Source organism: Centropristis striata, chromosome 24 (assembly GCF_030273125.1).
Source record: "Centropristis striata isolate RG_2023a ecotype Rhode Island chromosome 24, C.striata_1.0, whole genome shotgun sequence".
In the NCBI taxonomy this organism is placed as follows: Eukaryota; Metazoa; Chordata; class Actinopteri; order Perciformes; family Serranidae; genus Centropristis; species Centropristis striata.
Window position 1 is genome coordinate 7,964,613 of NC_081540.1, and position 27,711 is coordinate 7,992,323.

Here is a 27,711-nt window from a genome sequence, read left to right on the forward strand (position 1 = left end):
TAAGAATCTAATTGTCCAGATTAATGGTCATATTGGAGATGATGATTCAACATTCAGCATTAAAGGAAAGTTTTCACTTGTGAAATTGATTAATTGCTTTCCTACAGGAAGGTTTCTCTCCCTCTCCCTCTGCTGCCTTTACTGATTCACATGGAATTTAATGAATGAGCCTTTTGGAGATTGTGATAGTGCAGACTCTGAGTTTGTGCGAAGCCAGAGATGGACTGCTGGCAGCTTTTGTACGCTGCATCTGGCAAGACTTCAGTATCACACAAACTCATTTATTTCCCCGACTGATTCATTAACTTTGTATTTTTGCAGGAACTCCACATACTGCATGAAGGTGTCCATGTCTCTCACGGTGGCAGAGAATGACACAGACCTCTGCTACAACTCCAAAATGAGGTTCTTTGAGAAGGCAGAACTAAGTAAAAGCAAAGACATCACGTGCCCGGGCATTGAGGATTATCTACAGCCAGGAGTGGAGCCTGAGATTGTGTGGTACAAGGTGAGATGCATCCTTTTTATTTGCTTTTTGCTCAAATTACCACCCCTGATATAATCTCATTTTAAATGTAGAAGTGCAGGATGTTACCTAAACAAAGGGTTGTCTATCACTTGAATACCATTATTAGAAATGGACCCTTTCAATTCAAATTAAAAAGCTATTTCTCAGGAAGTGCTTTTATTCATCTAACATGTAACCTTGTTCAGGGCAGCTATATTCAGAACTAATTAGCTTCAAATACCATCTCCTCTGTGACATCTGAAGCTAAAAAGCATCAGCCAAATAAAGATATAACAGACAAAAATAAATCTATTCATTGTGTACAAACGCATGTCTTGTTTCATCTGTTATGAGCCTAAACTTTCTCTTCCTCCAAATGGAGAATTGAGACGCCCACAGTGTAACAGACCAGTCATACCTCCTGCGTCTGCCAGGCCACTTTGATAGAGCTGTTAGGCGAAGCTCAGGGGCCAATTCATCAAATGTTAAAGTGTGCCGGATTAGGTGGCCACAACCCTTCTTCAGTTTCCCACTGAATCAAATTAAAATAGCAGATAATGACTGTGGGCTCCACACCCTCCAGTTATTGGCTCTCACTTTGTCAGTGGGGGCTGATTGAATTCTGGGAGGCCTGTTTGGACCACAGTTTGCGAACCAAACCCACAGTGCCCCAGTTAGCTTTGCCTCAGGTATTCTGTGGCCCCAAATCTGCTTAGAGAGAACACAGTGATGGGCAACAGCAGCGGCCAAGATCACCATGATCACAGGAGTGAAAAAGGGATATTTTTGGAAGTAATGAACATCTTTTAATGCCAAAGTAAGTTCCTGTTTACCTAGTTGATTGCTTTTGATTAGCTTGCACTTAGCACAAGTATTTTAAGACATTGCAACAGGATACAATATCCTTAACACTAACAAGTGGTGACAAAGAACATGCACATGTAGCTGTTGCAACCCAATGCAGCCCTCCCTCAGAATAATAAACGGACGTCCATTCAATCCTAAAAATCATTATTTAAAATAGTATTAGTGTCAGGGCAATCTTGGAACACATCGGCTATTGGTTTGTTTCCAATTTATGGGGACTTTGGGGGAAATTGCCAATATTTAGGGGGGTCCATGATAGCTAGAGGATATCCAGATAACAGATATCCGGGCCAAGACTTCCTCTTTCCTGTACTGGTCATTCTTTAAAGTCTAATTGGCAAATTGAGACAAGAGAACAGACTTTTAGTTGGGAGACGACATCTTAAACAGGCCTGATTCTCTGCATATGAATGTAGATACATTTTTTAAAAAGTTAAACCTCAGACAAGAGCTGAGGAAGGTTAGAAGCCCACTGAAACACAACTGGTCAATACTTCTTGGACTAGATTCTGCATTAATATATAAATATCTGTTTTTGTGCATCAGTTGGTTCCGACCAAGTGATTTGATTGTACAAAAGGATACAATGAGTGATGATATTCAGTATAACAACACTGGAACTTCTTGAAAAACAACCAAGATGAACATATTTCCACAAAAAGCATTTAAGTTTATTCATACATGATCAGAGCCCTGATTATATACAAGGGAACAGTACTTCCTCTCCTGTGATATTGCTTCACTAGAGAGTGGCTTTTGAGCAAATGAGTTGTAACAAACTAATGTCTGAAATCCGGCATAATCAGAGAGAATGTGTGTATTGATATGATGTCTCGTAACATAACTGAGAAACACTGTTTTTATGACAGCCTTTTTTTAGTAACAATGGGCTCTCCATGGACCTAGCCTGTTTTCAGTCAATATGCTTAAAGCTCAGACAAAATATGAAGTCTCATGTTAAGTGTAGTGTTTCCTGTTGATGTCAAATATTACTTTCACTTGAAAGCCAACATTGATGCAGTGTATTTACTCTGCTCTAACATTCTGCATCCCTGTGGTCTCTTCCTGTGTTTTATATGATAAAGGAATGCAAGCCAAAGCAGTGGAGACAAACCATAGAAAGGAGGAGGGACACTCTGTCCATCAAGGAAGTACGGGAAGATGACATTGGGAATTACACCTGCGAATTACAGTTTGGAAACTTTTTGGTACGGAGGACGACAGAGCTATCCGTCACAGGTAAAGACAGTTTTCTTACATTTTCTCCAATGCTGCAAATCCTTTGATTGCAGAGTCATCTCAGCTTACTTTTGTTGAGATGTTTAAACAATGACATTTACAGAGAGCCTGAGTTACTGCAGTGCTTACGGCAGCAAAAGGGAATGTCAGTAACTGTTCATTCTCTGCAAATATATTCATATTGAATGCATTCAAACAAAAGTATTTCCATAAAAGCATATCCTCATCAGTGCTCATGCCTGGTGATTGTGTCCTACAAATTGTGTTTTCTCCACTGTGATCCAGCAAAAAAAGTGTCTTCAGGTTGTTAAAAATAAGCTTTTTAAAGCTGATCCTTGCACCTTTTGCCAAAGTGTCGCAGTCAATAGCGTCACTGTCTTTCTGTGACTTCTAGGTTCCTTTAATTGCTAAGTAGTGGAATTCACACAGAGCCGCCTCAGCACTTTTCTTAAGGCTGTTGAAATATTTAAGCCAGAACCTAAAGTGGGTGACAGATTGCTTGCCACTGACACTGCCACAGACAAGGTTGACACAGCAGGCAGTGTGGATAGGGAGAGCCTAAAATTTACAACTCAATTATACGCTCCTCTTCTATTTAGGTTATCTGATTGGAATTAGTTCTGGATGACATCCTGAATGATGTCAAAATTCTTCCTTAACTGTGATCAATAAAGAGCAACACATAGTAGAGTAGCTAATATTGACTTAAAATTAGTTTTTTAATGGTGTTAGTCATACCAAGGCCAATCATATCATCTGCTAGATTGAAAATGGTCCCATGTTATGCTCCAAATGTTTATTTAAAAGTGAAGCTCACATTCTTTTTTAGTAGTTCCTGTGCTTTGAACCATTTCATACAACAACAGCTCCTCTTCCTCTCCGTGACTCATTTGGCCGAGCTTGCTTTTCCCGCGGTGGCGTACGTCTGCAAGGACAAATGCAGGATGACGCAGACAGAAACAAAACAGAGACAAGTGGAGAGCTTTAGGATAGATCGCGGGGCTGTTACATTTCAGTGCAGCTGCGACAGCGCATTGTGGGTGTGAGGGTCAGACAAAGTGTTTGCTGTTAACTGCTACTTGATTACACTTTATAGTCCCTTTAAAGAGACAAAGACAGACTCTAGTGAGGGGCGAGCAAAGTCATAAATCATTTTCTCACCAGCCTCAAAATGTCATCCTGCGGGAATAGTCTTAATCTCTCTATCTACTTTGGAGACATTCAGCATTTCAAAACAGGTGGCGAAAGATGATTGATGATTGGGCCATGGCATTTATGATTTTTTTTTTTTTTTAAGAAATATACTCCACCTGTGTGACTGGGTTTACTCCCACAACCAGTCTGTCTGTAGGTGTGAATAGGTCTCTTTTTAGCCTTTTGATAGACCGGCAACCTGTCCAGTGGGCACCCTGCCTCTCACCCAATGCATGATGGGATAGGCTCCATGTCTCCGCATAATGCAATATAGAAAATGGATGGATGAATAATATACTTGGATGCAGCTCTTTAGATGCAGAGATGCAAATAAACACCTTCACCCAAAGATGACTTTTACTGTAAGTTACAAGATCCAATTTTGCCTGGAGGTAACAAAGTGTATGGCATAATGCAAAGTGTTATACAAGTTTTCATTGTTCTTTCTGAACTTGGAGTGCTTTTTATCTTCGGAGAGCAACGCCAGCCTTCGCTCTGCTTTTGGCTTGGTTGCTTTCCTTTTAGGCAGAATTGCTTTCCTCTGAGTTTTGGATTTCTTTATTTATTTTCTGTCTTTCGATTGAAGAAGTTTTGAGTTTCTGTACGTGGTGTTTTCTTTTGTGCAGCCACGGTGGCTTTACTGATCATGCTAACTATCCAGTTCTTTTGATCCGTCTTCTATTTCTGTCTGCCGTCGCTGCTTCAGTACACATGAAACACATCGCGTCCTAAAAGGAAGGGGATTTTGTTCTTGGAAAGGACTCTTGTGAATGCTGTTTAAACCAGTAAATGTACAAGCTTTCATGAACTGGGTAAAAGCTCTTCAGTCCTAGACACCTTGGACTTTCATGTGCTCATCATCAGTGATAAATAATTCAAGATTCCCTCCAAAAATGATAATGATTTTAATAGATCCGCTGATTTCTTATTGAATCAGTGCCCTCCACTAGTTGTAAAACTCATTACTTTTGCATGCAAAACACTAAAGTTTGTCTAATTTTCACAATTAATCATGATAACAAGCATTCTAAGGTTCAACTGTTTAGGAAATTGTCAGCCATTTATCCCCATTATATACCCATCTAAGCCAGTGAGAAGAAGTGTGAAATTGAAAAAGAGTAACAAGGAGCTGAAACAATGCCATACCAAGTAACACATGAATCTTTCAGATATTTCCTGTCCTGCTGTTTGTTGTATCCCAATTTTTGCCCAACACTCAGATCGTTAGTGCCTTCACCATTCTGCTGTCAGCAGTCATGGTTGAGTCCATGAAGAAACGACTGTCAGCTGAATCCAATACTTCTCCTTCCACTGGGCAAACAGTAGACAGTCATGCAACACTTTATTCAACTCATCACATAATGGGGAATCTGTAGAAAGTCGGCGTTGTCACAGAAACCACCACCATGTCCAGTGATAATGTATTTTCCTGTTACGCCCTTAAGTGCTTAATATGTTCAGATCACAGCGTGTATTGATTGTCCCCTTGTGATCCGAGCCCCCAAGATGCATTTTTAAAAAATGTAAACAGGGTCAGAGAAATCTCTCCAGCATTTTCTGTTGTTCCCCAAGTATTGGTTATCCTAGTTAGAGCCCGACAGATATATTGTTTGACAGATATTATCAGCTGATATTAGCTTTTAAAGGCATATCTGTGTCTGTGTATATGCTGTCTGATATGTGCAGTAACAAAAACTTTTTAAACACAATGTATTATGCAGAAGATGTTGCTTGGCATGATTTACAAATGGAGTACACTTATATGTGCTTTTATCCAAAGTGCTTTACACTACACAGTACGCTCATTCACCCGTTAACACACACATTCATACTGGTGTTCGAGGCTACCAGGGCACACTGGTGCCACTCAAGGATACTTCGACATATAGGCTGCCATGGTCGGGGATCGAACCACCAACCATCAGATCGGTATGTGACCACTCCATCAACTGAGCCACAGCCGCTCCAATGGTGTTGGATTTAAATTTTTTCTTCTTTTTTTTAATAATCAGCAATTGAACTGTAATGATGTTTATTTAGCGTTTTATTTTATTCTTTATTTTCTCAGTTATCATTTAAGGAAATGGCTGACAATGTATCACATTATTTGTATAATTTATAATAATAAATATTTAGTACATGTTTTTATTGTTTAAGAAAGTAGCTCTCTTGGTACATTGACAGAGTGGTGAAAAATTAATGCACAATCCACCTAAAAAAGGTCTATTTTCATTCCAGCTAAAAAATTACTATATCAGCCACCATATAGGTTATTGATTATTTTTCCTCCTCTAAAATCAGTATTGGCATTGGTCTCAAAAATCCCATATGAGTTGGGCTCTAATCCTAGTCAGTACACATGCAGTATACATAGTATACCTGGTAACTGCATTTTGCATTCAATGCCCCCTGAGCAGCGTAAATGTTTAGTTCCAGGAACTTGTCCCCAAAGAAGGTGAAGAGTGGAAACAGCAGCAGATGCTGATGCGTTACATTTCATTACATTCCTGCAGTAGAAAGGGCTTCAAGTATTCCACATAGAGATCTGTAGTTCAGACCTGACCTTTCCATCTTCATACTCTTTTATCTCTTGAATAAGTATACAGGAACCTTTATGTAATATTATCATCAACCTCCCACAGATAATTCCAATTCACCATCAAAACCCCTGCCACTGCCCCTTTATCAACAGCCTACAGGCCCCATCACAGCAGTGCAACGGGACAAAAGGTCAGATTCCATGTGATTATAACGAGCACCACTAAAATCATAATGAGCTCCCTCACTGCGTAATTGGAGGCGACATTCATTTTAAAATAAATTTCTTCATTCTTTATTTCTTCGTAAGGTCCGCCGTTTGATGTCTTAGATTAAACACGGCAGAATAAAGGAGCGGTGATGCAATAGATATACAGGGGAGCAGCAACTTTGGTGTGTAAAATTGACTGTCAGTGTAGCTAATGAGCTGGGACTGATGCTGTTAACCCGCTTTTCTTATTGTGAACCAGCACGCATTGATGTGTGTTTGGTTGAGGCAGGAGAGGGGCGTGCATGTAAATAACAAAAAGGCCTGAGGTTGAAAACAATCATGAGAATATCTCTCTGCCTCCCCTACTTAAACTGACTGATGTATCCACCTCGTATTTTCATGTCCTTAAAGTCTGAGTGTTTTCATGGACAGATGTGATCTCAACACTCGTTTCCACAATCCTTGGAGCAATGATTTCTTGCTCTGTAGAACCATTCTATATCTTGCTTACTGTTATATTGCACAGCGATTTCACTGGTTGGAAAAGAAAGGAACTATTTCGCTTCCTCAGCTCAACCAGCGTTCCTGAATGATGGGAACCTTTCCCTTGATATGTGTTTTCTGCTGTGCATTTGTAAGCTAGAGGCTATTTTCTGCACATGTAGACAAAGAAAAGCAGAAATGCAGTACAAGTTTAGAACATGAATTTTAAGTAGAGAACAAGACTATTCTTGGCCTTAACAGAGTTTTGTAAGAACATGACAACCAAGGACGTACTGAGAAATTGTTTGCTAAATGGGATAAAAAGCCCAATGCCTTTAAGATGCTTATGATGGCATCACTGCATTTAGTCATCATGATAAATTAATGAGATGAGAAAACTAAAGGCACATTTAAATAATGTTCAGGGTTGAGCTTTGTATTTTATTTCTATTTTGGTAGACGGATGCATCGTGAGTCATTGACCCCATTAACATCTGGTATTACAACCCACATTCAAAAAATGTTGGGAAGCTGTGTAAAAAAAAAATCTGTTGCATCAATTTCAGATTGCAGAGTGAATATTTACAAAGTTTATCAGATCTGACATATGTCACAAAGATTAAGCAAGTTATTGCATTCAGTTTTATTTAGGTTTTACACAACGTCTCAGCTTTTTTTGAAATTGGTTGTAACCAGAAAAAGCATGTTAATGCAGCGTGTAGATGCATGCAGATACAATACATGCCTGTGGAATAATCTTAGTCAGGGATCAACGCAATCTGTGCAATTTGAAGGACAAATATCCACAACCATTTTGTAGTGGCCACCTTACTTCACCCCTATGTGCAATCAGTCTCACCATAATATCACAAAATGCTTTAATTTATAACAAAAGTAACAGAATTGGATGAATCTGTAATTGTACAAGAATAAGTCAAGACTTTTCCAGACTATTGTGAGATAAAGTTGCAAAACACAAGTGTTAAGCACAGACATAAACTATATAACAATAACGCATGTAAATACAAAGGCTAAAGCCTATGATCAGATGTAATTAACCAGAAAATGCATTCACATACATTATGGTAATACCAAGTCTTAGTAGGATCTTTGGCCAACCATATGTAGGGTTTTTTACCCAGAAATAAAATCAATTTGACTAACATCTAACTGTGTAACTCATGGTCATTTAATGCTACTTTCCAGTCTACTCTTCTTACATAACATGTAAAGTAGTCTTTGCACTCATTAGTGCTGACTAAGCAGCGTCATCATCAGTTAGAAACTCAACCGTAAGTCCCGCCGATACGGTCATCAGAGGCTTTCGGTAAACTTTTGTTTGTGTTATTTTCGGTGTTGGAGCCATTGTTTTTTCTTGCGTCTGGGCCTGGCACATCTTGGATGTCATTACCTATAATATATGCAATCCTGTCACTATGATGAATGCTGTTGAAGCTGAAACATTGATTTTTTTTTATACTTCAGTCTATTGTTCTCAAGGAGCAACTAAATGACTTTAGTTTTGCTGAGTAAAAATAAATGTGGCATTTGTTTTGGTGGTGGCGGTGAGAGGAACACAGACAGCTTCTGGCACAGAGTTTAACTAACTTCAAATATGCGTTCAGCATTGCATCATTCACACGATGAACTCAGTTGATGAACACTTAAATGTTAACGGAGCCTCTCTGTCCTTGTTAATCCCAATAAACAGTTTACCCCTTTAGCTCAATGTGACATTACAGCATTTCTTACACCTCTATTCTGCAAGGTACATCTCCTGCCAACACCATTTGGTGGCTATAACAGATTTCCTCTCCCATCCCTGAGTTGACTCATTAGCATATGAAGGAGGTTGGAATATAATTGCTCCATTAATTGATGGAAGATAATTAATCTGGCCTGGGTGCTGGTGGAAAAGAGAAGACGATGCACCGAGTGTATTCAGAAAGTAATCCTTTTTTCCTCTTGTGAATTGAATACATGGTGTAATCAGCAGGTGCTTGATGAGGTTTAGTCATTTTGGCATCTTTTTTCTATCATTACCTTTGATATTTTGTCATTTTATTAGCGAACATACTTATAAATAAAGATGAGGCTCATCATTATTCTGTAAGTCTTCTGTGATTTGAATTCATCGTCTCCTGCTGAGGCCAATGGTGCATTTCAGTCTTTAAGAGTGAGAGTTATTCATTATAGCATGGCATGGAGAGGAGACAAACTTTGTTAGTGGAAGTTGTCTGTAGGAAGGTACTTGATCGATCTCAGTGTTTGGTTTAATTTTATTTCAAGGCCACTTCTATGTCATACCCATGACATGGCATCATGATCCTCACGCCAGTCTTTCTTGCTAATGGGCTACTTTTTAAGAGTATTTTTAACCTTCTGGCTCTTCCATGTGCATTCCGACCTCTCATGAATATAACTACAACATTTTCTGCATTGCTGCATTTGAAATAAACCAGGAAACTACTAGTTAGCCCAAATAAAATGCACATGAAAAAGCACCTATGAAAATAGTTACAGTATCTTTTGAACCTGAATGAACCCATTTTTGGCCACAGAAACAACCTGTAATCACAACACTTAATTACTACCATTTAAGTATCGGAAGTGTTATTTATATCTGGAAATATATGGCTTTTTAGCTGCTAAATGCTCAACTTTGATCACAAGACAGTGTCTAACACTCTGCATATTAGCAAGAAACTTATTAGACCCCATATTCACGTTTATTGATACGTGGCAAGGAAGTCAGGTCACATAGTATAAAGAGCGACAAAGTCCATGTAGAGAGGAGGATGGGGTATTTTGAATGACTTCAACAAAGACAGAACTTATTTATTTATTTATGTATTTAGGTATTTATTTTAACCCAAATGATAAATATTCCTAAACCTTAATTGTTTTGTTGACTAAACTTTGTCATGTAGTACCATTTCATTGGCAGACAACTTATTCCATCATTTAGGTATGAGAACGCTTTGCAGCAGTGTAATTTTGAGCTTTTTTACTAAAAGAGCAAAGTCAAGTAATCATTTTCCCCAACCCCTTTCACATACACATCATTTGATCTGTTGTGAATACAGAAATATGGATTTTAGCACCTTTAACATTGACTTGTTTCACATCAAAAGAAAACATCGAGACATAAATCTATCTCAGGAATACAAAGCTGCTGGCTGACTTAAAAAAAGAAAAAAGATGCAGAGTGATTACTGGTGAACCTGGATGGAAGAATGGTCACCAGCATGATGCAGAGAGTTCGCTGTCACCATGCAGATTCCCTGTGAGGAGAAGCCTCGCCGTGTTATAAAGGCACTTGAAAATGAGTGAAGAGCTCTTAAAGCATGATGGATGGCTTTTCATTCTATTGTAATGATGTTGTGTTTTTTTTGTTTTTTCCTATGCCCTGCTGCTAATTTTCCTAAATGAATTACTGTTTGAGGGTCCCATGCCCATGTTAAAAAAGAAACACAAAATCGGCAGATAAAACTGCAGAATAATGCAAAACAACCAAATCTAAAATGGCAAGGTATTTTTGTTATTATAGTGTTAGTATTTTGAGATTTATGATGCCGTCTTTTTTATCACCTCCTTTTTCTGCCTCAGCCCTTGTGTCGCCATTTGTCACATCCCACCTCTGCCATGCTCTCATACCCCAGTCAAGACCAAATATCAATCAGACGTGAAAGGCAGAACCTGAGGCTTTCTTTTACAGCCAATAATGGAAAGTCTCAAGCTGGGCTTTGACAGTGGCATTTTCTTCTTCCTCTGCTTCGTCTACTGCCACCAACTGTATTGTATGGTCAGCTCGAGGCAGAATGTAAGCTTTTTTTGCAAAAGGACATAACCATAACACCATTCAGGATTCAAAATTACATATTGAAAAATATCCTTAAGGCAAGACACTAAAAAACATTTATTTATGCACTGGTCACTTCTGAGATTTGTGGCTCTTTTTCTTCCATAGCATGCCTTCTTTCAGAATAAGAAGACAACAAAAGTACACATTTAGTTTGTTGTTTATTTTACTGCACTTCCTCTATTTTCTATCATCTGCAGATTCCTCCTAAATTCCTCAAACGTTAGCATTAGATAATGCCTCGTTTAATTGTTTAAATGTAACATTTCAGGTAATATCTATAACTAAAACTTCCATACACCAAACTTTTCAGGACATTTTTTTTCTAAAAGCATGGTGAAAATAGATTTCTGTTCTGGATGTGAATGCAAATTAACATTTGCATATTTTTGCATCAAACAATAAAAAAGATGTTAACATAAGCAATCAACTGGAGAAGTTTCATAAGACACCGAGTTTAAAATGTTCCCCAATACACCTGCAGTGTTTCCCTTAGATCTCCAACAGGGGTGTCCATTGTTTTTGTTCAATGCAGGTGGATGTTTTCTCCTCAGGCTTTTCCTTTTTAATAAACTATCTTTGACCTCCACTGAGACAGAGACATAGAGATCAAGCACAAGTTTCACAGGAGATAGTTTTAGCCCTCTAACCTTGTAGAAACAGTCTTTTTGCACAACTTAGTAGTGTAAGAAAACAGCCTTGTAAAGTAATTTGCTGAGACCTGCACAGAAACACTTTGCACTTTAGAAAGTGGCAGCCAGAGTTATCCTTGAAACAGTGTGCTGGAATTCATTACCCAAATTTCACGTGACCAACATTTTATTTCCTTAATGGCTGCAGAGGCCGGAGGTTATGAACAAATTATTTTCACTGAAGCGTCACGCACCAGCTCACTCATTTGGCGCCATTAACAAGGAATTTTTGTATTTTCCTCAGCTCCAATTCATTACGCGCCGTGCTCCAGTGAAGATTTCCCACCAATGACTGTCCCACATGTCAGAATTTAATTTGGCTTTATGACATAATTGGGTCTCATTTATGGTGGAGAATGAGCAATCTTCACCATTGCTGCTCTTATTTGTCATTTAGGTTGATGAGACAGGTTTATTTTTGGATTTAAAAAAAAAAAAAAATCTGCAGCTTTAATTTGCAAAAGGAAAGAAATCTTGATGAAGTACTGTCTTTCCCAGGATTGATCTTTAAAGGAGACCTATTATGGCCTTTTTATGTTCTTACTTGTGCTTTGAGTTTCCCCTAGAGCATGTTTGCATGCTTTATTTTAAAAATAACTTTTATTATCATGCTGCCCATGGCTGCTACACCACTCCATAGTACTTGTTTCTTTTCCTAAAAAAGCACATCTGCCCTGATTGGTCAGTGTTTCCAGCTCTTTCTCATCTGTGCCCTTGGTGTCTCTATATTATCCATTATTACATTACCAACAAAAGTTATAAACTCTCTGACGTTGGCATAAAGCTATATGTAGCAGTGAAATTACCAACATTATCCAGGATTTATCCAAGTGTTTCCTTGACATTGGAGCCAAAAGTAGAAAAATACGGTATGAATGAATGGAAACGTTGTCTGCATTTGGCATAAATATCTGACATTATGACATTATGTATATTACCAAAAAAAAAGGCATGGTAGGATCCCTTTAACTGTTTGCCCTTTTTTCTGAATTACCAAAAACATTCATTCTTATGACAATATCAGCGCTTATCTTGAGATGAGAGTATTTTGTTGTTGATGATCACATAACCTTTGTGTGTAAAATGTTAGAACGTCATGGACAAACAACCAACTTGGATAATTTTGTCTGGTGGAGCCTAATTAGTGGATAGTAGGTACTAGAAAACAAATGATATTCATATAGAAGTACATTTAGACTATAATACCAGTTATACCACCTTAAATCCTATCCACAAAGCAGCATATGTATGTAAATCCTCTTTCCCTTACTGCAGACTAGACTGGCTCCAAAGCACTCTGTACATGTCCTCTGTGGATTTCCACACATTACAGTTCCAGTCCAGTTGCTGTAATGCTCCTCTGTGTCCAGCTGTTTGCCATAACTCCCATGTATGCCGCGATGCCCCCATCCCCCTGCGGTTTGGCAGGCTGTTTGTTATGTGTTCCCCTGCCATCACAACCCAACCCGGCGAGTCAACTCAACCCTGAGCTCTGATCAATCCAGCAGCAGTGTGTGTACACTGTAGTGCACACTCAGCATCCCGGTGGGTTTCCACCTGCTGGCGCCATCAAAGGAGCAGCACACAGGAGATGTGATTGCAGAGCTTACAGCAGGGGAGGAAGTGGGCGATACAGGGGAGAGTATCTGAGCATTAAGCATGTGCAGAGATTCATGTTCTTAAACCGGAGTGGTGTCTTGGTTACTGAATATCATTGCAGGCTGTAATTTTACTGGAGTGTGCTGTCAAACATGTGCATGGAAAGGAAGTTTTAACTGGTTATGAATCCCTAAAATAATAAAAAATGATGGATATAGAGCTTCGGGAAAGCTGTCTGCCTACATCTGTATCCCTGTATATTCAAAGGTCATCTGTCTGTTTGTGTGGTATTGTTTGCTTGAATGAAACAGTGACAGGTAATTGGCAGCGTTTGTCTGGGCGCCTGTTTCTTTTGGCTCGGCCCGGCAGATCTGAGCCCCGTGAACAAACTGCCGAGGAAGAGCTCCAGGAATTAGTTTGACTTGGCCGGCTTTCCACAAGGTGAGATGACTTTGATCAGTGTCCCCTTGTTTGATGAGGTGGCACTTTCTGGGCACAAATGCTGTTTTAAGCAAACAAAGGACTATCTCCCTTGGCGTTTTGTCACAAGATTTAGGACACAGGGTTAGCAAGGGTGGACTGGAGCATTTAATGCATTTTTACTGCTAAGTATCCGGACTCTTAGAGCTCTGTAGATGTACAAATCATGACCAGGATTGGGAAAAATAAATGGGATTGGATGTGTTTAAGTTAGCTCAGTATGAGGTGTTTGCGGTGATGTATTTCTGTTGTATGGGATAGACATCTGTGGACTATTTTGTCCTTTCTTTTTTCTTTTTTGCTTCATACACTGTGTTGGCAATAGTGACATCATTGTTGCACGTCCTCTAAATGCAGCAGCCCAAGCTATCACTTGACTACATGACACATTATGCCACCCAGTATCCCTAGAAATTCTGTTCACAGACGGCGATTCTGCAGTGCATGATTTACATCCAATGGCAGTGTTCACTTGGGATGTAGAAAGTAGTGTGCCCTTTATGTGATGGAGCAGAAAGTAAAGTGCAGTGCATACTGAGCGTGTCATGCCATACAGAAGGAGGTTGTAGTCGGGGAACAGTAGCCGGCGAATGAATGGGATTTAAAAATGACTGCTTTATGGGCTAAGCAGAACAATAAGCAGTGATGCACATCAAGGCTACACCTGTATGTGGCTTGACACACAAAAGCTACGACATGTATTATGTTTAATAACGGTTTCATAAACTGAGTTACGCATTGAAGTTAACTAGCCGACTTAAATTAAATTGTGAACTGTGATCTCCTGAGTGAAAGTCATGTGTTTGTTTCTTCCTCTTCAGGCTGTTCTCATGAACACTTCTTACTTATTCAGAAAAGAGAAATTGCAGCCACTTTCAGCCAGTAGATCGGTTTTAGTGCCTGGAAAGAAAAAACTTTACCAGGTTCTTTCCCCCCCCGATCTTAAGCAAGTGTTTGGAGCCTAAACTTTACAATTTTACATCATTAACAACACATTTAAAACAGCGATCGTGACATGTACAGCGTATAACGATCTTCATGTGTCTATAACAGCAGAGGGACGTCTAGAATACTTTTGCTTAGCCTGCTGCCCCTGCGACCCAGCCCCAGATAAGCGGAAGAAGATAACTGGATGCATGGATTATTAAAAAAACTCAGTGAATTGCCTTACTTCCAGGAGCACATGCTCTAAACATCTAATATTTCCAATGCTGTGAAATGACATGCATATAGTAAAACATGCAAAATGACATGGCTGACGAGCAATAACAGTTAATAGCTATGATCTTGAAGATGATAACGAGTGTTTTAGTGTCCGGACCTAACCATACCTTAACCCTGAAATAAAAAACACTCAAATACATTGGCATCGAAAGAAGTCTGGTGATGTTGTGGTGATGTTAATGTTCTGTCTGTTATTATTCAGTGTCCTCCGTCTGGTGTCTCTTTCATTTATTGGGCCATTTCTATCATGTGTAATTAGCACAGCTCTTTGAAAGTTACAGGACAAATAATTTAACTGGCTGAGAAAAGGATTCATCATCACACCCACGGATCTATTTATACTCCACATTTGCTGACTCTTTTGCCCATGGTGCACATGGACGGCAACAGAAAATGGCAGATGCACTCATTGTTTGTGTCCTCATGACACATCCACTTGTGCCTGTCTTTGTAAACATGTGATTAAATCAGCGTGTATATAGAATTCTGAACCCAGAACTGTTTTGAGCGAATATTTACCGAAATCTCTTTGCCTGAGAGATAAGGTCTTCGTGGAGCAGGTGAAGCCAAGCAACAGATGTGATGCTGGGTTGAACAGATGGTGCAAAAATGCAAAAAGGTCAGGTGGTCTGGTGCCTGTGCTGCTTTTGCAGCACATTGATTGGGCTTTTTCTTTTTTTTAAGAGGAAGACAGAAGCCCTGACAATAATCCCTCTGCATGAACGCAGGATCAAGAGCTTACAGGCCCTAATTACTAACAGTTTGACATATTCCTCCTGATTTGACAGGTAGAATGATGCTTTTGATGAATATTGCTTTCTTCGACAGCTGAAACTGAACTTCTGAAAAGAAATGCCTACCATCTCTTCTGTACCTCTCAACTATACTCTTTTAAACTCTAGAAATAAAAGAGTAAATATATGGCGCCTACATCAACTTATTCCTCCTTGACATGATGGACCCACACAGAAGTTCAGTGTTATTCCAGCTGATTTAGGATCTGTAAACCAACTGTCACCTTTGCAGCAGGCTGCTGTCATACATCTCGTCAAATATCTATCAATTAGCAAACTGTGCTTACAAATGCTCCTCTGACACACGGTACATCTGGGATTGCTAATTAGGATGACGTGTTACATAATTAATGCCTTCGCTCTACTAATTAGCGCTCACTTAGTGCCTTAGATTTGGAGATGTGAAAATCAGTGCTAAACTAGTGTTAATGTAATTCCACACCACAGTGGTGGAGCAAGTGTTCAGAGTTGGAGCTGTGGAAGATTTTCAAAAATCTAATAAACACATTATTTTTTTGTACTTTAATGCTGTGTTTAGGGGCCGGACTTTTCTTGTGAGGTTGGTTTTAAGTGACTTAAGATTTATGGCTCCTCTCAAGGCCACAAGTACATGCATCTCCAGCCTCGAAGATACGCTCCAGCCCCATTCCTGCCACCCCTATCTCTGACAGTTTGTAGAAATGCCCCATCAAGGACACTTCAGCCACATGTCAATCCACCGATTCCGCCAGAGAGATAAGAAGGTAGGAAGGGATGGCGGATGGGACTCTTGCATAATTTATAGTGAGCAAAAATCAATTTTGTGGCATAAATTACTCTGATGTTAATTAGTTGCAGATTGGTCTTTTACAAAAGGTGCATTCTAAATCACTTCAGGGAGCAACTCACTGCACCGAGACGAGACTGAATTGTTCAGCTGGTGATAATTTCACATGATGTTATGATGGGAAATTAGGCTTGTTTCCTTATTTGGAACGTGACCGAAATGTTTCCAGATGACGAAATGGTTCTTATGAATAGAACGGGCAAAAAAAAAGAAAAGATAATTATTATTTTCAGTCCCTCTACTGGTAAGGCAGGGAACTTATGGAGAAAAGTGTTTGTGTAGTCAAGTAAATCCTTTTGCTCCTTCACACGGCGACACACACCCTTAGTACTGCGCACACACACACACACACACACAGACCCGCCACCACACAAACCACCCTCGGTCAGGGAGATTGCTTACCAGCGCTTAGTTCAGTGGCGATGCCCAGTTGGGCCTTGATGTAATGGAAATTGATTGCACTGCTCCCAGGCTACACTGTCATGACAAGTTATTTTAATGGCACTAAAGCAGGCTTATGTTGAAGTTTAAAGCAGGGGGGCGGAGGCAGTACAGTGACTCGGGGCATATTTACAGCATTGCAAGGCCTTTTATTTATTTATGAGATAGCACAATGTTTCTTTAGAAAAAAAGAAATAAAGATGGCGAGTTTACAATGAGAGATGGAGAAGAAAATGATGGGGGTGGGCGGGTGATGGGGGTGACAGTTGAAAGCCATTTTCCTGCCAGCTTGAGAGTTAGCACCTCAGAAATGGATGTAGTGGTTGAAGTGAGCCACAAAAGTTATAATTAAAGAATGATTTGTGCTGCTCTGTGTACATTTAGGTGTCAGCTCTGCGATGGTACAGTATAGTACATACAAGCCATATAGTGTGTGTGCCCATTTATCCCAGCAGCTACCTGACAAACAGGGAGGGAGGAAATTTTCCGGCGAGATGAAATCTGTTGTTTATTGGCCTCACACAGGTAATGGTTGCAACATAACGAGAGCTGTGACTGACCGAACTTTCCAGCTTCTCTTTGTGCCTCTGGTTATGTTTTTCTCCTCCATCTACACTGAGAAACAAGAATAAAGACACAGGCTTTAGCCTTCTGCCTTTCTTCATTGATATGTGCGCCACAGGTGAGGTCATTTCCTGTCAACAAGTTGCATTTAGGGTACTCCTAGTGGAGGTCGTCTGCAGCTTGCTGGCATGTGCTTTTGTATTATTGAAGAGTTGTGTGGTCTTTGCCATGGGCAAACTTCTGCAAAAGCTGTTTACTCTGTCTGCTATTCTTTTTCGTCTGCTGCTTTTTCTTCTTCCCACCCGTTTTAGTTGTGATATAATAAACATAATGATTTATGTTAAAAGACATACCGGACGTCGCGATGAGTACATAAGAGCATCATAACACAATCAGTCTCTAATTTATTTTAAAGTGTAATGCCATTTAAGATTGCATAACTGTAATAAATTATGATGCCTTATGTATGAGCACTTTAAGTAATGTGTTTCCCTCGTGTTTTGTCCGCAGGCCAATTAAAGCTCACTGTGTGACAGTCTGGCCAAATCAAAAGGTCCCTGCACTTCTTGACAGCTAAAGCAGCCAATTAAAATCCAGCGCCCGGGCTGAAACAGCCGTCACCGCCCACCATGAGTGATCATTACCACATATGTGGGAAGGACGGAATCCGCGGGCGGCGTATTGATTGCGATGGTGAAAACTGATCTTGCACTTTGGCCCGAAGGAGCGAGGCTGTCATGCTGAACAGTGATGAAGGTATCAAGTCCGGTTTTGAGCAAAGTTGCAAACGCGCGTGCACATGCCCGCCCACCGGTGTGGTCGCCCCTACCGGTGTCACTGTCCACTGTGCACAGCTGTAAGCTTCATCACACGGGTCAGCAGAGCCAGGACCTCACTCACATACTGCTTGATCATCTGAACAAGTCCGGAAATTAACTTTGATGCGGAATGTCTGTGGGCGAGCGGCTCAGGTCCACGAGGGGGAAAGAGGTGGCTGGTCAGCTGCGTCTGTGGGCGAAATGTGTTTGCCACATGCAGAGATATGAAAGAGAGCATGAGAGAGGAGGAGTGTGTGTGTGAGAGAGAGATAGAGAGAGAAGCCACCCCCACATACTCAATGAGGAGTCACTCGTCAAATATGCTTAATTCATATTCAACTCACATGGAGTTGTGGGTTTATAGAGCTAGATTTAATCCATCTCAGCTCTCTCTGTGACAGATCTGGAGCATGTCTAAATTATATTGTATTTTCAATGAACTATCTCTTACAATATGTGCAGGGGCAGACCTATCATTAGCACTAAGTGCCCCCCTCTGTGGCATTAGAAAGTGCTTTTGGCTTTGTGTTTCTGCCTCTTGTGTTCTCTCATACATAAATGACAGAATAATTTGTCACTGCCTTAGAAAAACTAGTTTTGTGAGCTTTTTCAAATGGTGAAAGCTGCACTACTCAATATTTTTAAATGAAAAAATTGTCTGAACAGTGTCTGTAATTTAAAAGTCTCACAACGTATGAATGAATCCTCGACTTTCAGCTCTATGGAGTTTTTTTTAGCCTCTTCTGGCTCATTATTTTGGTTTTATTTGGGCCTCCACAGCAGGCAGCTGACAGTCAATGTTAGCACTAGAATGAAGAAAAAGCAACCTCGAGCTGCTTCTGAGCCAAATACTTTTCTCAGGAGTTTAAAACCAAAACAGAGCTAAAACAAAACTGACTATTGGGGTTAAGATAATGTTACTAATTTGTCTGCTGGATGTGTAAAGGCTCATTGATGCTCATGTCTGTACTCTGCATTCATTTTGTTGATATTTGTGCACATTTAAAGAAAGATTCTGGATTTAGATGAAATGGAGCAATGCTATACCTTAAAAAATATGGGGGCAGTTGAGCCAATTGTTCAACCAAAATATTATGTAGAAATAAAAATAATAGTGGAACTTTTTGACAAGAGACAAGACACATTGACCTTTGAGCTGCCCTCTAGTGGATGGAGTAAATGGATGCATTGGAGTATATGGGCAGTGAGAGGTGGGAACCCTGGTGGTCTAAAAACAAGGCAGTAAAATGACTTGGTTAATTATTAAAACAGATATTTTTTCCAACTTTTTAGTATAAATAAAACAGTGTATCATATTTCTTCATTGCACTCAACACCACAGACATCTTATTAAAAGCTCATTCTTATAACACAGAGAGATTTTATAACAAAAGTAAGTTTAACAGGAAAAATGTCAACTATAAAAAAAATTGCCGAATTAAATTTGAGACAACCACACAATAATTAAGAGAAAAAATATGCCATAAAATAATCAGGATGTGAGATGTTCTCTTGAGATGCTTATTATGGCACGCTTGATAGAACAAGATTTAACAGAAAGAGATGCCACAGTTAAAAAGGAAAGATCTTAATATTATAAGTACAAATTGATTTTGTTTTGGCCCCAACATGCATGAAGTCATGCTTTCTTTTATTTGTCCTGCAGGTTGCTGCATAATTCTGCAAGACAACATGTTTGCTGTTCAGTCCTTGTGTGCATTTCCCTTAGAGGCCATGCACGTCTAAGGAAATACATCTATTTATGTACTTGCTGTTATTTATCTTTTAGCTACAATTTGGCATTCATTTCTTTGTTTTTAGAATCTGCTTCAGTGCCACGGTTTGTTTTGACAACTGCGTTCGAAATAAAACCCAATTGGGGACCCCGGGGGCACCAGGTTTTCTTTTAATGATGCCCATAGCATCGCAGTGGACTGATGTTCTATACATTCAAAGATTCTGCTTTAGTTAACATTCATCAGCCGTCCACCTACACTACATTTGCACTGTTAATCCGCAGTCTGCCTGCATGTGGAACGACTCTGATCAGACTGACAGACTCCACTGTGATATTGTCTCATGATTAAAGCCTTTTATTGCATATGCTGACAGTACATCACCTCCCCTGTTCCTTTTATATATAATACTTTCTGCTTAGACTTTCTAATTCAAACATAAAAAGTGACCTTTACTTTGACCTTTATGAGGTGAACCAGTCATTTTTATACTTTAGTGTCTGAATTTGTTATGTCTGTAAGTTGGAGCCATCAAAAAAGCCTTTTATCACAGATTTAGTGAAAAAACTCCCATTATCCTGCTTTAATAATGGCATAAAATGCTGTGTCAGATTATCATGACCTGCATCTTCAGCCTGGTGCACACTAGAGTATTGTCAGATATTAACCAATTTTAAAAAATGCTGGAGACTGCAGGCCCAACAAGAGATTGAACTGGTTTTTGCTAAGATGGTAAGAGGACCAGACCCGATTTCAGCTAAACTTAGAACTGTGGTTGAAGTCGTTACTAAAAAGATGAAATCCGCTTTCTTATTCATTTTCTAGCACAAGCTGGAAAAAGAGTTTAATTGCGAACATGACAGTGATGTTTCCTGGGCAGTGAGGATTGTCGATTAGAGATCGGGGAGGCTCTGATCCGGTCTGTAACATTAAGACTGGCTGTAAACCGCCCACACAACAGGATCATCTGGGCAGATAATTGGTTCAGACCAGCCTTGAATCAGAAACATCCACACAATTGTCAGGAGGGGCGAGTCGGCCACAAAATTGGCCCAATTATCCTCAAGGGTAGGGACAGCATTACTGAGAGAATCATTCAAGTATTTTCAAGTGAGAAGGACAGTGTGCAGGGTTTTTTAGTCACCTTTTAAGGGATCGTATCTTGGAACTCAATGGAACCAAAAGTTTAATAGATGCAGGGTGCAGAAATTCTCCAATCTTCCACTGCTCTGACTGCAAGTCTTGGTAGAATAACAATGTGGCATTGCGAGCAAAAAATATCAGAAGTGCCTGGCTTGTGATGAGTTGCGCTCTATTTTTGCAGATCCCATGTCTCAGTTTTCCACAGGCTTAAATCTTGCATAAATGTCTCACCCTCTTCCCTTCATCTATGTATAGCACATCTCCCCTTGAATGACTGTAGTGGATTTAAAAGGTGAAATCAATGAAGGTTCACAGATTTCACCTGCATCATTCTAGTTCATGGAAAGAGCAGGTTCTTCTAACATTTTGCACATGCAGTGGTTCTACACTGCCGGCTTAATTTACTATATTTTTCATGCCTTTTTGACATAGCTCTGATCTTTTTCATCAAGCCTTAAATCCCTTTTGTTTTCAACAATACAAAAAAGGATGTTAGGGTAAAACAAATGCATGTAAATCGAGCATCTCTCAGCTGAGCACCGGTACAGTTTGGGCCCTGCAGCTCCCCTGGGGACGACAGATTCAGGGGGGTTAGCACAAACCAGAGATGTAGGGCACCACAGTGGCAAAGCTACCCCGGCTGGCACCCGGCACCAACCACTGACCTGTTTAAACAGCTGGAACGTTTGGCACTGCCTGCCTCCGGAGATTTGCAGGGCCACTGGCAAAGGGGTTGAGAGGAAGGAAGAGGGGGTGGGGGAGGGCAGAAGGAAAGGGGATGGGAGGCATGGTGGCGAAGCTGGGAGGAGGGATTCATAGCTCAGCAATAGGGGACCACTGTGCAGAAATGGCACCAAGCAGGAATTAAACAGGCCGCTGGCAACAAGCTGAGGAGGAGGTTGGAATAGAGTTCAAGTCAAATAAACACAGTTTTTAATAGGGGGCTGGCCAGTTTGGGGGGTCACTTTGGTTTTTGAGTTCAATGAATGGCTGACCAGGGCAAATAATAAATAGATTGTTGAGAAGCCTCTATGCCAACTGTTTTGTTTGTCATTAAGGGAAAACAGAGTCTCTGTGTTTTGGAAGGGTTTGGGCTGTGTGTTAGGGGCGTGGGAGGTTACTGACTCACACAAGGGAGCACTTTGCCGCCTGCAGCAGGGGTTTAACCAAAACTAAGCAGCCACTGGCAGGAGGTTGCAGGGGACAAGTGGGCTGCAGTTACAATAACTATGCTGCTGTAGTCAAGGTTTTCAGGGCGCTGATCCAAAACAAACCCGTGGTGGATGTACCCAAAGTTTGCATGCGGAAATTCATCAAAAACATTCACCTAAATAACCAAATTAAATGTGTTACAAAATGTGGTGGACTTGAACAGGACCAGATAGAGAGGGGACACAAACACTGGCAGCAGCATGACACATCACCAATTAAAAAGCAGCCACAGGAGGAAAAAACCCAATACAGGTAGTATTTCCACCCATGTATTAGACATACTGACACAGACTCTACCCGGATATTGTCATCCAGTGTTCCTACAAGAAATATTGCACAGAATTTTGTAGTGAACCAACGTAACTGTGAGCCAGGTGGCTCTGCTGTGTCAGGCAGCGGCCTTTAGTCATTTTGATGTGAGCATTGGTAGTGCTGCAATGTTGTAGATATAAATACTCGGGCTGTCAATTGAACATTTGCACGACTGCATCCAGTATTTACATGCAGAAGTAGAAATTTTAACTTCAATACTGTTATTTTTTGCTTAACTTATGAAGTTAATTTTGTTGCGTATCTTAACCAAGAAGTTTTGGTCCCCAAACCTCACCAAGTATTTCCGTGTAACACTGTTAACCATTTGTTTTATACAACAGCCGCGTGACCGTTTTCATCGTTGAATAGAACACAGAATATCGTACGGACTATAGAGCAAATGTTCTGATGACATATGAACCCGTCCATATTGATTGTACACTGGCAGTGACAGACTGAGGAGGTAAACTACCGTTATCTCGGGGTCATAGCCTCTCCCTGCCATGTCACTTGATCACAATCATGTGCCTGCTGGGTCACAGTGTCATTTCGAGCTTTCAATGATGATGCAAGGAGATGTCAATGTCAGCCCAGGTTCACATGTTGGTGCTCAGCCAGAGGGCTATATGGAAGGTCAGATGTGTGTGTTTGTGATAAGAAAGGTTGGAGCAGAGCGAGGCTACAAGGCCGAGAGACCGATAAAAGAGCCAGAGAGGTGTTATCTGCTCAACTATCACTGCATAGAAACAGTGATTCAGTCATGTTTATTAGTCATCCTGCAGAAGGACGTCAGAATATTTTCCTACATATGAGGCTCAGTGAGCTGCATTTGAGGTTAAATGCAGCTTTACAGTTATTTTCATTTTATTTAGGAATTATATGTCACTGGTAATACTGTACCAGTCACTATGCAAACGCTGCTGATGAAGGTTTTCTTGATGATGTCATACCCCCTCTAAGATGCAACCCCCCTTTACTTGTCACTAGGCCAAGGATTTCTTTTTTGCTTATGTAACATCCATTTGAGAGCTTTTTATTATTAAAGACGATCATATCCTTGTTTATGGAAGTGCTTAAGCCCACTGGTTTAATCATATTTCTTTGCAGAGGTATGTCGGAGGCAGCTTTGATGAATAATGCAGAGGGCTTGTGCTATACTCAATGCACATTCCAAAGGATGTTTGAGCGCTGAGCCGAGCGCCAAAAGCATTGGCTAAAATCATTTCAGGCAACAGCAATCGGACCTTGCAGTGGTTAAAGTCAAATGCCAATATTTGACCAACCCAGTTTGTTTGAGCGGAGCGTTGGGAGGGAAACATGTTTGTTCAAGTCCAGTTTGATTGTATTTACTGGGAGTTGACTGTAGAGAAACAGAGACTGCTACACACTGTATTATATGACAGAGCTACGGACTATTACAGCAATGATATTTATCTGTACCAGTAGCTTTTGCATCACAGTTGAGCATGCCCTGAGGCTAGTATGGATTTTATACTCTAACACACAATAGGTCGATAAATTGCTACCATCAAAGTCTAAACTGTGCTAACAGGGATATTGGACCATGAAAACCACATTTTAAAGCTTGAATAGGATAGGGATGTATGTTGCTCTCTGCATTTCATCGTTCCTGCAAATGGTGAATAATAATTGGTTTTGCTGAGGGCCGACAACTGACTTTGAACTTTGATCCTTTCCCATTGGGCGACGTGTTTTTCATTCATTAATGATGACAAGCCAGTTACCTATCACAGTGATAATCTGGTCTCCTCTCAAAAACGACCCTATAGGTTGATTGTACAGACAGCAAAATACAACCCATATTTACACTTTAGACTGTTCTCCACAAGCCTAGTTATTGTGAATGACTGCAATGTGTAGTATCAATGTCGGAAATTGCATTTGGGGCGGCTGGTGTGATTGTGGATGGGTCGACCAAACGTCAGACTTTCACGTAGGAGAACAGGTTTGTGTCCCATCTGAAAACGAAAGTAAACGATTTAAACATCACCGAACTTTGGTGCCTCACGTTTTGTGAGTTTTGTCCAGTTGGGGGTAATACAATCCAGTCCTAATATCTCCTTAATGAAATAAAATGTTTGAATATTACCACCAAGAAGAATCATCATGAACAAATGAGACTCACACTGGTGGAAAAAAATGTCAAAGCCTGTTATATTATCATAATAAACATTGCATTCATTGCTGTAGATGAGGCTTCTGCACTCCTTTAGTAGTAGCTAGCTACAGCTCTTTTCTATGGTTGATTTTCTTGTGGCGCCTCCAAGTGGAAGAGGTATTTCATGCATTTCCCCCCCTGATCTGCTTTCTAACAAACCTGCCATTACATAGTTTAAAATTGCACTGCTGAAGTATGAACATTTTTTTGTTTATCTGAGCCCATATGCCTGCCTAACTTGCAATTTTGCTTGTAAAATACCATCATAACATTATCCTTTAAAAAAAAAAGAATGTTATGGGAGCAGTTGAGGGGTTTGCCAGTCACTTCAGTGTAAGCGGAGGTTTCTCGCTGCCATTAGAGCGACTGCATTTCAAGGCATCTCACATATTAGCTCTGACAGTCAGCAGTTGTGGTTGCAGCTTAGCCCACAAAACACAGTACAGCATTTTTTCTCCCCCTGCAGATGCTGTTTGTCCATGTTTGACAGAGTGTTTATTGCACTGAGTTTGAAGACTTCTCCCTATGCAACGTGAAATTATTTTCATCAATTTAGCTTTTAAGGCTCTTAACAGTGATGTCTGCCAGATGAGCTGACACATCCTGATAATTGGCAGTCAGGTTGATGCCGTATAAGTGGCTTGTGTAAGCGCTGACTGTTTTTTTTTTCCCACGTTACTATATGCACAATATATTATATATAAACTATACATAGAGCCAGAGCATTTACTACTGTAAAGCATGAAAGAGGGGAAAGTATGGCATGACAACAGGCTTAATGATAACAATTAGCACAGCAGTCTTTGATGAATCACCTTGCAGGTTGAAACTAATTTGTGGTTAGTGTAACAATATAGCATGTAGTCTGTGGCCCATAACTAATTCTACATGTGTATAAATGGATACATTCCTGTTGCCAATTAATTATCTCATCTGTTTCCGTTTCTGGTAGAGTAATGAATCTGTGTCTTATGCTTCTCTTAACCATTAAAAAAAGTAATTTAATGGATAAAAATATTTCTCTTGTAATCAATATTGCACAGAACAGCAAGGAATATACTGTATGAAACGGTAACTGCACACGACATCCATATTTAAATGTTATTACCAATAATTACACATAGAACTGCCATAATGGCACGTATAAAATCAGCGGCAACATCATTTAAGTAGAGGAAGTATTTTGTTGTCAAGTCAAATATAAATCCTGAGCACAATTAAGCATTATCACCCACCATCGCTGTGAATGATTGGAGAAATTGAGGTGAAAGTTATTGACCACTTAAGCATTTATATATTTGTAATATAGCTTATTATGTTTCCAACAGGTCGTAACACAGGCAGTTAGTTTAAAAATCCAGTTGTGCCGAGCTCGTACTTGTAATCAAAGTGTGAATGTGCGATTACACCGATAACAACTTCACGAAAGCACCGTCCCCCTAAACAATCTCTATTGAGGTTATAGTGATCCTCATTATATTGTCTGTGTAATGTGAACTTCCCGCAGCAAAGGGTAAATAAAAAACAGTCCTCACTACAGATGAGATCTGCAAGATGTGTGATCTGGCAAGCTAAACAATGATATTATAATCTGTCCTTGGGAAGCGTGCTGTAGCACAAAAAAAAAAATCATTTTTTCAGCTGGAGGAAGCAACTTGTAAAATCTTAATTAAAAGATTGTATCAGACATGGCTTTGCTTATGGAAAATAGGGAAATAATGGACTTAAAAGACAAGTTTTTACAGACGGAGCAGAGAAATAATTCACTATGCTGGGGTAGCTGGAACGAGAGGGAACTTATTTGCCGCAGGGAGAGAATTGGCATTTTTAATATCCACAGCAATGAAATTCCAATATAGCAACTGTGTGGCTGCAGAGTGTCATTTGGCATAAGATGCTTCATTTTCTATATTTTCCTCTGCTGTTTGTCTCTTTTTAGTTCTCATTATAGCAAAAACAAAGTGTAATTAACGCAATCATGATTAATTACAGCACACAGCCTTCGTTTACACATCTGCCTAATTGCAACTTTCTTTCACTTTATTTCGAATGTTCAAGTAAGCAGAACTTGTCACATTAGCAGTGTTTCTTCTCTCCTCCTCTGGTGGGCTCCTGCCTGAGTCTATTTTTCGCCGACATGTTTCTTCAACTTTTTTCCGAACATTTTTAAAACAAATTCCAGCTAAGCAGCCCTTTGCTCAAACACTCCCACGCGTGTTACTCCCACCATCCCCTCAACGGCAGCCAAGTCCACATATAGAACTGGAGACGGACATTTTTGAGGATAACATGGGCCGAGCAGGAAGTGTAGCACTGCCAAAGGCAACCTGCCAAACTGATTCCCACAGCGATATATACATAGTAATACCCCTATTGATTGCTCTGAATAAATTTATTGAGGGGAACTGGAAAGCGTGCTGGGGGAAAAATGGGGGAATTTATGACAGCCAGCACTCAAGATTAATTCACTTTTTAATTACAGGGAAGTACATAGGTATTGCCTGTCGAGTAGTTAAATTTAAAGCTAAGACAAATGGCGAGCAATGCTTGCTGAGAACGCAGTATATGGAAGAAAGTGTATGAATCAATAGTACATTTTTCCTCGACTCTGCCTCATAGAAATTGCCAGCATCTGTATTAGGTTCTCAAGCATATTCATGCTCAATGGAGACTGGAGAGAGATCTGCTTTAACTCCATTATTCCTTTCTGCTCTTTGTATAAACTCGTTCTATAAACTGTCAAGCTGACTATTCTTTACACCAACCCCTTCATGAATTTTCAGTTACAT

General features: G+C 40.0%; 1 protein-coding gene across 1 annotated transcript in view; it reads left to right on the forward strand.

Annotated features, from left to right (window-relative positions):
- Nucleotides 1-27,711, forward strand: part of LOC131962613 (interleukin-1 receptor accessory protein-like 1) — a 298,116-nt gene that overhangs the window by 154,095 nt on the left and 116,310 nt on the right. Inside the window, 2 exon segments of the mRNA XM_059327558.1 lie at nt 322-508; nt 2,461-2,614. Of these exon segments, the coding sequence (XP_059183541.1) occupies nt 322-508; nt 2,461-2,614 (341 nt within the window).